Source organism: Zalophus californianus, chromosome 9, assembly GCF_009762305.2.
Source record: "Zalophus californianus isolate mZalCal1 chromosome 9, mZalCal1.pri.v2, whole genome shotgun sequence".
Lineage (NCBI taxonomy): Eukaryota > Metazoa > Chordata > Mammalia > Carnivora > Otariidae > Zalophus > Zalophus californianus.
Window position 1 is genome coordinate 25,228,937 of NC_045603.1, and position 11,819 is coordinate 25,240,755.

The window sequence follows — 11,819 nt, forward strand, 5'->3', positions numbered from 1 at the left end:
GTTACATAGAGTTTTTAAAAACATGGGTATATGCTAGAAATCACATTCTTGGGCTATGGAAACTGAAGACACAGAGTGATTTTGAAGTTTTCTTTAGGCTAATTAGGAAAAAAAATACCCGCTGTACCTGATAGGGAACAGATAAATAATAGTTAATTTGATTTATTTGAGAGAGTAAGAGAAAATGCAGTGGGAGGGGCAAAGGGAAAGAGAATCCTGAAGTAGACGCCCCGCTGAGCTCAGGCAGGCCTCCACCCTAGGACCCTGAGATAATGACCTGAGCCGAAATCAAGAGTTGGACACTTAGGGGCACCTGGGTGGCTCAGTCGTTAAGTGTCTGCCTTTGGCTCAGGTCATGATCCTGGGGTCCTGGGATCGAGCCCCGCATCGGGCTCCCTGCTCTGCGGGAAGCCAGCTTCACCCTCTCCCACTCCCCCTGCTTGTGTTCCCTCTCTCACTGTGTCTCTCTCTGTCAAATAAATAAGTAAAATCTTAAAAAAAATAAAATAGTTGGATGCTTAACCAGCTGAGCCACCCAGGGACCCCAATAATAGTTAACTTCTATTAAATGCTTACTATGTGTCATTTTTCTAAGTTCTTTTATTAACTTATTTAATCCTATCAAAACCTGTAAGATACATATTATTATTATTCCCACGTAATGAATGAGGTTAAGTGGGAGGTAACATGCTCACCCTGTCCTCTCCCACCTGGAGATTTCTGGATCTTTGGTGTTTTCTTGTTTTATATTGGTGGGTAATTCAGAAACTTTTAGATGCCTTTTTCTGGTAAGGACGGTTGAAATCTTTGGGTTGAAGGATAATTGCTGCTTAATGACAGAATAGAAAAAAAAAAACACACAAAAAACCTTTAAGGCGTTTTGCTTTCTACCTGCTATGTAACTACTGCATAATCTAGTTTTGTAGAATGGTAATGGCCAGGAACCCTGGCCAACTTTTCAAATCCCTGGCTCTGTCTCTTAGGTGAATTTTGGGCAAGTTTCTTAACCTCCAAAGACAGTGCTCTTGAATTGATTAAAGCATCCCTGCCCTGTAAGGGAGGAGTGGGAGGGATGTGGGGGATGGGAGGAGAAAACTGAGTGTAAAAAGGAATGAAAGACGCAGGACGTTATGAAAGTACCTAAAAATGTTTCTTCCTACCGTCATTCAACATTTCCCATTACCTATCTGATGTTTTCTACTTGTTTAATGATGAAATCTGTTCAAATTTCTGTCAGCTTCTTCTTAGTCGTCTAAGAACTTTCTAGAACGAATGTGCTTTTATGAGAACTGACCTACCAGGCCCATCCAGGCTGTTATAGTGAGATCACTTTTTGCAGCACTTGTTCTCAAGTCTGTTTGCCATCTTTCCTGATGTGTCACCAATCCTGGGCTGAGAGCCACACCCACAGAAAAAACTCAGAAACAGATTTGCTTTAACCACATGACATTGGTGAATTGGAATATTTTTAACTAGGTCACATAGCTATCTAACTGATCATTTTTCCCCCCATTTTCAACAGGTATTTATTGAGAACGTATTTGTGCCCAGCATCAGTGATATAAAGATGAATGAATCACAGCTGCTACTCCCTGGGCACCTCCTAGGAGCGACGAGCCTAATACGTCTTATACGTTACCAGGGCAGACTTTTTTTATTTTCAAACTTAAGTTCCTTTCCAACTCTTGACTATTCATAACTTTTTCCTTATAACCTGTAATCTAGATTTTTGCCTTCTGTTTAGCTCCTATGCTAGCATCATTGTTTGCAAATAGGTCAGAGCATCCAAATTTATCCTTTTCTATCAAGGTCATGATTGATTTACACTTATCTTGGCTCCATCTGACAGGTGTTTTTTTCTGATAGTGAAAGTTAGTGCATGTGCTTACCGAAGTACCTACCCCATGTTATTTCCTTTGTGACATTACCCTTCTGAGAGGTCTAGACCTGTGCTATCCGATACTGAATGAATGTGAGTGAGGAAAAAAAAAAAAAAGCTCTGGATGGGCAGCTACAAAGATGAATTGGCTATAGTCTTTGCCCCTTTTAGTCTCTAACTAAAGACCTGCCTTTCTAAAGAGAACTCTATGGTTTCAATTAGATAAAATTAATTTTGACCTCGCTTGGGCATGAGATAAGAGTTCAAAAGGTTACACTTGAAAATCTGGTGCCACTGTATGTTTGGCATACATTTCTTAGTGAGAAACTAGCAGCTATGGTACGTAATCCTTTCTCACTCTCTTTTTAAAATATTTTTTAATGTCAGAATCTAAGCCCCAATGTAGCTTAAATCTGGAACTAAGTATAACAACTAGAATTCATTATTATCACCATCTCACCATTCTTATTATCTCATCACAAATATTATTACTACAAATGAGATTTATAATTGTGTTAGTTTTATGTTGATTCTTTCTCCCAAGGAATTCCTCCCCACTCTTCCCATTTTTTTTCTCAACCTAATTGTATTTATACTAACAGAGTGATGATTTACTTAATTACATAATACTAAAGTAAAGAACACGAAATCATTACTGATTTGGGGTAGAAGGAGATTGCCATACTAAAGCTATATTATAGTAACATGTCTCCCAAACATAATATTTTTCTGCTTACAGCCAAACAATCTTTTTGAAACACATTTAGGGTTATTTTTGGAGTCAGATATCTGTAGAATATCACCACTTGCTTGGGACAGAACCCACAGTCTTAATTAGACAGCAAAGTAAAATACATAGGCGAGGTTACCACATCAGTCTTGCAGGTTGTGCACCACATAATTCCAGGGCATGGCATTCACAGAGACAATGATGTGAGTGGTGGCTCTGATGTTGTACAACCAAGCAATCTGCCTGTTTGGAAGTACTGGAAACATTATAGGAAGAAATAAAGAACACTTCACTAAAAGTGTTAGGTAGACCCATAGTCCTCTCATTGTCTTTGAAAGAAATTTTATTTTTAAATTAAGTTTTTCCTGGAAGCAATGAATGTTAGGTAGTAATTTGAGGGGCACCTGGGTGGCTCAGTCATTAAGTGTCTGCCTTCGGCTCAGGTCATGATCCCCAGGTCTTGGGATCATGGCCTTCGTCGGGCTCCCTGCTCCGCGGGAAGCCTGCTTCTTCCTCTCCCTCTCCCCCTGATTGTGTTCCCTCTCTCGCTGTGTCTCTCTCCGTCAAATAAATAAATAAAATCTTTAAAAAAAAAGAAGTAATTTGAATAAAAAGAGAAAAACAATTTCTCAGTAGGGAATTGATTTCACAATCAATATTTAGTTTCACAAAAATACACCACTGGAAATGAGAAAATTTAATTTAGAACATGGACTTAGAAAGTGTATAAAGACCAATTCAACTAGTAGAAAAGATAAAAATATGGGAAATGATTAAAGATAAGATATGAGTCTGGCAATAGTGAAGATTAGATAACTTTAATTCTCTCAGTACAAAACACCTAGTGCTGGGTGAAAAAAGAAGAAAAACATCTTTTAAACACACTGCTTACCTCACATGATAATAAGGAAGATCACCAGCCTTCCAATATTGTGTCTATTCAAAATGCACTAAATGTGAATCTGAAATTCTTTGGGGAGCTTAGTGTAATTAACAGTACCTCTAATAGAAAAAAAATCCATGTAAACTCTGTTATCAAAAGGATGAAATGCTCAGAAATGCTCTAGCCAGCATAGTTAGCAAAGGAAAACAAATAAAAGTTAAAAGCCTGGAAAAGAAGAAACAAACTGAATGTATATGCATATGATATGGTTGTTTATACAGAAGAATCCAAAAGCCTACAAATTAGTAGAACCAAGATTCTAATAAGGTTGCTAGATATAAGATCAATATACAAAAAAAAAAATTACATTCCAATATACCAAAAACAGAGACTTAAAAAATATCACTTAAAAAACATATCATTTATAAAAACAACCAAAAATAGTGTCTAGGAGTGAGTCTAATAAAAAATTGGTGAGATTTTTATGAAGAAAATTATAAAATTCTATTGAAATGTCTAAAAGAGGAACTAAATACATGGAGAATTACACCATGTTCATAAAAATGTGAATTCAATTTCCTAAAGATGTAAACATTCCTAAAATTAGCTATAAACATAAGATAATTCCAATTCAACCCAACCCAACAAATGTGAGTAGTAGAACAGAATCGAGTTGCTGGTATTTGAGGTGAATCTGAAATTCTTTGGAGAGCTTAGTGTAATTAACAGTACCTCTAATAGAAAAAAAATCCATGTAAACTCTATCAAAAGGATGAAATGCTCAGATATATACCGCAAACAGAAAACTATCTGATTTACCAAGAACTAAAATATTTATGTCAATATTAAGAAATTAAGAATGTGATTTCTTGGCAAAGGAATTGCCGTCTCAGTTGCAAGATGACATTTTCCATTTATGACTCAAAAGGGAAGTCTGGAATACATGCCCCATGCCTAAGATACAGAATCTAGGTTTCCAGATCTAGAGAGGAGAATGTTTTTAGCAAGTGCACCCTGCCACACATGAGAGCATCCAAAGCATCCAGAGGTATCTGAATGACTATACCTCACTGAAAGGCCACTTGTTAAACTATAACAGACATGCCACCTGTTCCTTCAGAGGCCAATAAGTGATCTTTGAACAGGGTTGGAGTTAAAAAGTAAACCTATGCTTCACGTTTTTGCATTGTTGTAACTAAAATACTTACAACAACTGACTTGACATAAGTATGCAGTCAATGTTTGCTTCTAAGATTGGCTCAGTGTTTACATTTTAGAGGAAGAACACATTTGTTACGAAAAAGATTTTCCAAATAGTCTGATTGCTTTTGAAGCAGCTCTTAAAACTATAATACTATGTAATCAGCTGAACTTTCTGTACTGCAGTACTTTCCAACTTTATAACCATGAGTTTGTGATATTTTACAGTGAAAACAGGCTCAGTTCAAAACACAAGATTACAGATGCTCTTTTTTAAGTGTTACATTATTACTTTTTTCACTAAAACTATGAATTCTCAAGAAGACTGATAAAGATAAAATCCTTGGTGGAGCACCTGGACGGCTCAGTCAGTTGGGTGTCCGACTCTTGGTTTTGGCTCAGATCATGATCTCAGAGTCATGGGATCAAGTCCCACATGGGGCCCCACACTCAGTGTGGAGTCTGCTTATCCCTCTCCCTCTCCCTCTGCTCCCCCCCTTCTCTCACTTCCCCTCCCCGTGCACTTGTGCACTCTCTCTCTCTCAAATGAATAAATAAAATCTTTTTTTTTAAAAAAAGGTAAAATCCTTGGCAATAAGCTTTTTTTTTTCAATAGGCATGAGAGCATCATTCAAAATATGGAAAAATCTCAGACTAGTGACGTGACTGGTGTTCCCTTTCAATATTTTCTTCTGTGTTTCTGGCTCACCCTCTCACTCAGCTTTTCCTCTCATACATCCTTTTCATTGTTAGAAAGAGGTAATAGACAAAAACTAGAAACCTCATGAAAAGTGTATATGGAAATCTGTTTCCTACAATATAAACTTTAAGTATAATTTAGCTTTTTATTTACTTTTCTGTTGTCTTGTTCACTGGTTGTTTATGACTATAATTTGAAAAGGGTGAAAACACTAAGAATATAGATGACTTGAACAGATCAGTTTAATTGAGTTGACATTTATAGAACACTCCAACCAACCATAGCAGAATATGCAAGATAGGCCACATCTGGGTCATAAAATATATCATAAATTTAGAAGAACAGGAATCATACAAAGTACATTCTTGTACCACAGTGGAATTAAGCTAGAAATAAATAACAAAAGGATAGCTAGAAAACTTCCAAATATCTGGAAATTAAACAATATACCTCTAAATAACCCATGAGCCAAAGAAGAAATCTCAAGAGAAATTTAAAATATTTTGAATTAAAGAAAAATAAAAGTACAGTTTATCAAAATTTGTGGGACAGAGCAAAATCAGTCTGCTTAGAGGTAAGTTTATAGCATTAAATGCATATGTTAGAAAAGAAGAAAGATCTAAAATCAAAAGGTAAGCTTCCACCTTAGGAAACTAGTGAAAAGGGTGAAATAAAACTGATTAGCAAGCACAGAAAACATTTTCAGTTTTACATACAATCCAGTCAGAGGAATGCAAATTTTAAAATATTACTTTTCAACATACTGAATTAGGAAATTTGTATTTCTAAAATATAATATTCAGTTCTGATATGGATGAGATGAAACAGGCCCAATATATTAGTGCAAGTTTTTTTTAAAAGATTTTATTTATTTATGAGGGAGAGAGAGAGAGAAAAAAAACAGGGGGAGGAGCAGAGGGAGAGGAACAAGCAGACTCCGAGCTGAGTGTGGAGCCCAACTAGGGGTCGATTTCAGGACCCTGAGATCATAAACTGAGCTGAAACTAAGAGTTGGACACTTAACAGACTGAGCCACCCAGACACCCCTAGGGCAAACATTTTGAAAAAGAAATTTGGCAATGTGGCTTTAAACATACATTTTCTTTGTCCTAGTATTTCCATTTTAATGAATATAAAGAAATAATTCACAAAGATATTTATAAAAGTATTATTTAAAAAAGCAAAAATTTGAAAAATAGCCCAAGTGTCCAAATAAATACAGCATTAAGTAGAACAAGGTATAAGCACTCACTGGAACAGTATGTGATCATGAATATTGATATTTTGGGAGAATTTCTAATAACTTAACAACAGTAAGTGAAAAAGAGTATGGAACAAAAATTGTATGGATAGAAGTAAGATCAGAAAAAATGTGCCAACATGAAAACTAGTTTCTTGGGATGATGGGTTTGCCCTTCTTGCTGCTTTTCTGTATTTCCCAAAGACCCCTGATGGACATGGCGGTTTTGCTCATGAGTTTTGGAGATCTGTGGCTTGGGTTATGGTCTTGGTTCTGCTGTGAGTCTTAATTCTCATTTGTAAAGTGAGGATGATGATTCAAGGTCTCTTCCTAGGTGACTGTGAGGATTGAAGAGAATGTATGTAGAGTGTTTAGCACAAGCCTGCCATACATTAAGTCCCCAGTAAATGCTAGCTATCGTTATTGGTTAGAAAAGTGCAGAAAAAAGTCCTGTCAAGATTTCAAGTTCATCCACATTTGCATAGGGGGGTTTACTTCTATATACAACTCTATTTACTTACCCCTTTGGATAATATACATATTCAAGACATTTATTTACTGATTGCAAGATATTTTGAGTCCATAAAGGGGCAAATGAATATCCTTTTGTGTACCAAAAAAAAAAAAAAAAAAAGAAAACAAAAGAAAGAAAATATACACTCGGAAACCTTAAGTGTATTTGACTCTGTGTATTTAAAAATGGTATACCCAGGGCCATACCAGTGAGATTGAGAAAAGAATTTGAAGCTACTGGCTTTAGCTACTTATTACCTCAAGTCTGCAGGTTTTGTTTTGTTTTGTTTTTTCAGAGTAGGAGATAGTAATCTGTACTTCCTTCTTTTCCCCTGCTGGCTGGATGGGAGGCCAGAGAATATGATATTTCCACAGAACAAATTTCTTATAGGGTCATTAGTAGACCGAGAAATTCCCTGATGCTTCAGGATTCTTTTTAATATAAATTTCAATGTTGTTTAAACAGTGTTAATGCAGTTCTTTATGGCTTTTTTTTTAAAGGGTTATTTATTTATTTCAGAGGGAGAGAGTGGGGAGAGGCACAGAGAGAGGGAGAGAGAGAGAATCCCCCAGCAGACTCTCCCCGCCCCCCAGTGAGTGTGGAGGCCAAAGCAGAGCTCAATCCCACGATCCTGAGATCATGACCTGAGCCGAAACCAAGAGTCAGCCACTCAACTGACTGAGTTAAGGTTCCCCTTCTCTATGTTTTTATTACCAAAAACAGAATTCTGTCCATAATAGGAATATCATGTATCCTAAAAATAATTAATAATTTTTAAAAAAGATTCCATCTTCTCTGCTTGCAACAAAACTTGCATTTACTCAAACATTCCTAAAGGAGGGAAGAAAGTGGAAAAATGATGTACTGTCCTTCATGATGAAGAAATCTTCTATAATTATGTTACAGAGATTAACTGCATGCATGAAAAAGTGCTTGGACTTCACCAGAGTAATGAATATATTTTTTTAAAGATTTTATTTATTTATTCATGAGAGACAGAGAGAGAGAGAGAGAGAGAGAGAGAGAGGCAGAGGGCGAAGCAGGCTCCCAAGGAGCAGGGAGCCCGATGCGGGACTCGATCCCAGGACCCTGGGATCATGACCCGAGCTGAAGGCAGACGCTCAACCATCTGAGCCACCCAGGCGCCCGAGTAATGAATATTTTTATATTACTTTTGTATTAACTTTGGCTTTAAGGTTCTAATTCCTCAAATTTAATAGGGAATATTTCTGTGAGTAGATAACATTTATAAATAGGGAAGATTTAAGGTAGAACATTGGAGGTGTTATTTGGATTTTGCAGGAACATAAATGAACTTTTTTTGTAACCTTGGGTGACTATGGTCTTGCAACGTCTTTTACCACTTATTTGCAGGTTTTTAAAAGGCATTAATACCAGGGCGCCTGGGTGGCTCAATTGGTTAAGCATCTGCCTTTGGCTCAGGTCATGATCTCAGGGTCCTGGGACTGAGCCCCAAGTCAGGATCCCTGCTTAGCGGGGAGTCTGCTTCTCCCTCTCCCTCTGCCCCTTTACCCTTTTCCCTCTGCCTCTCTCCCCAGTCATGTTCTCTCTCTCTCTTACTTTGTGCTCTCTCTCAAATAAATAAATAAAATCTTTAAAAAAAGCATCAATACCCAGAAGCTATTACCTTGAGCTCTGAAGATGTTATGATTAGACATTGCATAATGAAGTTCTTCTGATTTTCCTAGTAACTGAATCTCTCTTCTAAGGTAAGGTCCATTATACTGAATTTAGGGTTAAAGCAGATGGTGTCATAGATTTGCCTCCAAAATCCATTGTAATCTTGTGAGATTTGAAATAAAAATTTCCAGAAACATGCTTATGTTTGAAATTGCAGCGTAATTCAGGGAAATTAAGGGAAATAAATATCCAGGGAAATTAAGACCTATAGTTAAAATCAAACCAGAAGCATAGCTAGCTTAAATAGCAGCTTGAATACATTGTCCTAGATTATTTATTTTGAAATCCCACCTATAGACAAAGGTTTGTCAAATTGCTTCTTTAGGAAATCAAATTGCTCCTTTAGGAAATTGTGGGCTTTTTTTTTTATTATTTAAATTCAATTAGCCAAGGTATAGTACATCACTGGCTTTTGATATAATGTTCAATGATTCATCAGTTGTGTATAACACTCTGTGCTCATCACATCACGTGCCCTCCTTAATGTCCATCACCCAGTTACCCCATCCCCCCACCCACTTCCCTTTCTGCAACCCTCAGTTTGTTTCCCCAGAGTCAGGAGTCTCAGATGGAGGAAATTGTGGACTTTTTAAAAATGGTGTTCTAATTTTTGGACAATAGGTTCTTTGATTTTAAGCTAAAGAGCCAGAAAAATTTAGTAGAATCTTTGTGTTCTTGACTGCTGATGTAAGAGTCACTGGGCAAAGAGAAAGCTCAGTCCCAATTCAGTCACTAATCCTAACTAGCTGTATAACTTTGAATACCCTGGAGTCTATCATAAATAGGCTTTAGGTTTTAAATGTATAATCTCAATGGTCCTTAGTTTTTTTTTCATGTTGAAAAAGGAGATTGGCTTAAATAACTTCCAAGATCTTTCCTACACTAATGTTTTATCATGATAATTATAAATTATCTAAAGTTATAATGCTGATGGTAAATGTTCTTAAGATAGTCTGCTTCTCTTGGGGATTTCTTTTCTGTTTACTGTTTCAACTGTATCTTTATGTAAATGATTCCTACACCTGTATCTGGAGACTTGACTCGCTCTGCTAAGCTCCAAAGCCAGGTTAACTGCTGGACGTGACTGGAGTGCCATTCTCTCTAAATCAACTTTTTCACAAAGCAGTTGGCCATCTCCTATCGTCCCACCTCCCAGACTAGCTACATTTCCTCATTCTCCTATTTCTGAAAAGAAACTATCATTTTTTTTTCAACTAACCAGATTCAGGCATTCTTTTTTTTTATGTTATGTTAATCACCATACATCACATCATTAGTGTTTGATGTAGTGCTCCATGATTCATTGTTTGCATATAACACCCAGTGCTCCACGCAGTACGTGCCCTCCTTAATACCCATCACCGGGCTAACCCATCCCCCCACCCCCACCCCCCTCCCCTCTAGAACCCTCAGTTTGTTTCTCAGAGTCCGTCGTCTCTCATGGTTCATCTCTGCCTCTGATTTCCCACCAAAGCCTTCTTAACTTCTTCTGGCAATTCTACCATCAAACGGTTACAAAGTCCTGTCAATTCTTCATATTTTGCTTTTTCCTCAATTTCTCTTTTCTTCCACTTTCCCAGCACCACCTTGGTTTCAATCCAGCTCTTGTCATAGAGTAGCCCTTCACTCTTCTAGGCCCTCTCTTCTCTAATCTATTATATGCCATTTCCAGATAATGACAACTATAATGTAATTTCCCAATACAAATCAGCCTAACTCACCAAAGCCTTTAACTGTTTGGTCTTAATCTACTCTTTCCTCCCCATCTCCCACTGATCCCCGTGAATCCCTTCCCTTAATGGGTGCTACTCACTGTCCAGGAGGCACTTTGCATATTGTGAACATATAGGTGTGGCCTGTGCAGTTATGTGACAATCACCAACAAGGCTTGCCCGCACCTGCCACCACATCCATCCAAACCTATCCAATTGTTAGGACCCAGCTTAGTCCACATCCTCCATGTGACTTTTCTCACCCCCTGAGCCCACGGTGTTCCACCTGCTGCTAACTGCCTACTTTACACGCCACTCTTCATGTCCTGCTTTATCATATTCTGCCTTAAGTTGTTCTATTTTTGAAATAAAAATGGAATCATAAGAATTATATAGTGTTGCTAAAAGTTTAGAAGCCAGAGAACCAATCATCTCTAACATTTTGATCTATTCCATGCCTTTTTCATGTGTATATTTCCTATAGATATAATTAAAGCCTAAATACAATTGTGCTTCCAGGGTTTTTTTTTTTTTTTTACTCAATATATAAGGGGGAAAAAAACTATAGTTAAGGATAATATAGTAATGCAGGAGAGGATAGGGGGACAACTAACCCATTTGGAAGGGTAGAGAGTAAAAAAGGAGGTGTGACGGCAGTGTAACTGAATTTCTGAGGACCTGCCAGAGTTAGCCAGAGGAGGAGAGAAGAGGAGGCAAAGGCAGAGAGTGTGCCCAAGTAAGAGACATGGAGCACTGCTGTGCATCTCAGAGATGGCAGGTAGTTTACTGTGGGTGGCGCTAGAGAGCCTGTTGCAGGGAGTTGATACATCACAGAAGATTTGGGTGCCAAGCCAGCAACATGAATACCATCTATCAGTGATGGGTAGCCACAGGATATATTAATAAGTGCTTGGGCCAAATACATGGGTGAAATTGCTAACTTTTGATGACATATACAGCTAATTGTCTACTTAGTATTCAAACTTCTTTTCTTTCTAATAGAAGCCTGATTTTGTTAAGGGTGGCAATAAGCCAAATTAAAATACTCATCTCCCCAGACTTCCTTATGGTCTGGAGAAGCCACATAACCCAGTTCTGGACAATTGGATATAAGCAGTTATGCAAGGTTGCTGGGAAAGCAGACTTAGCTGGCCTATATCTTTTTTCCTTCTCTTTTTTTCCATCTCTCTTGCCTAGAATATGGACACAAGTCCCAGCGGTAGAGCAGACATCTTTCGACCATGAGGAAGAAAACTGTGC

General features: G+C 37.6%; 1 protein-coding gene across 2 annotated transcripts in view; it reads left to right on the forward strand.

Annotated features, from left to right (window-relative positions):
- CCDC38 (coiled-coil domain containing 38) overlaps window positions 1–11,819 on the forward strand; it is an 83,262-nt gene extending 71,443 nt beyond the window's left edge. Inside the window, exon 17 of one of the 2 annotated variants that reach the window (XM_027593234.2) lies at window positions 1,523–1,712. In XM_027593234.2, coding sequence (XP_027449035.1) covers window positions 1,523–1,699 — 177 coding nt within the window. In that variant the 3' untranslated portion in view covers window positions 1,700–1,712. Of the gene's footprint in view, window positions 1–1,522; window positions 1,713–11,756 lie in introns of those variants that run through there. The other variant, XM_027593238.1, reaches the window with a different exon arrangement.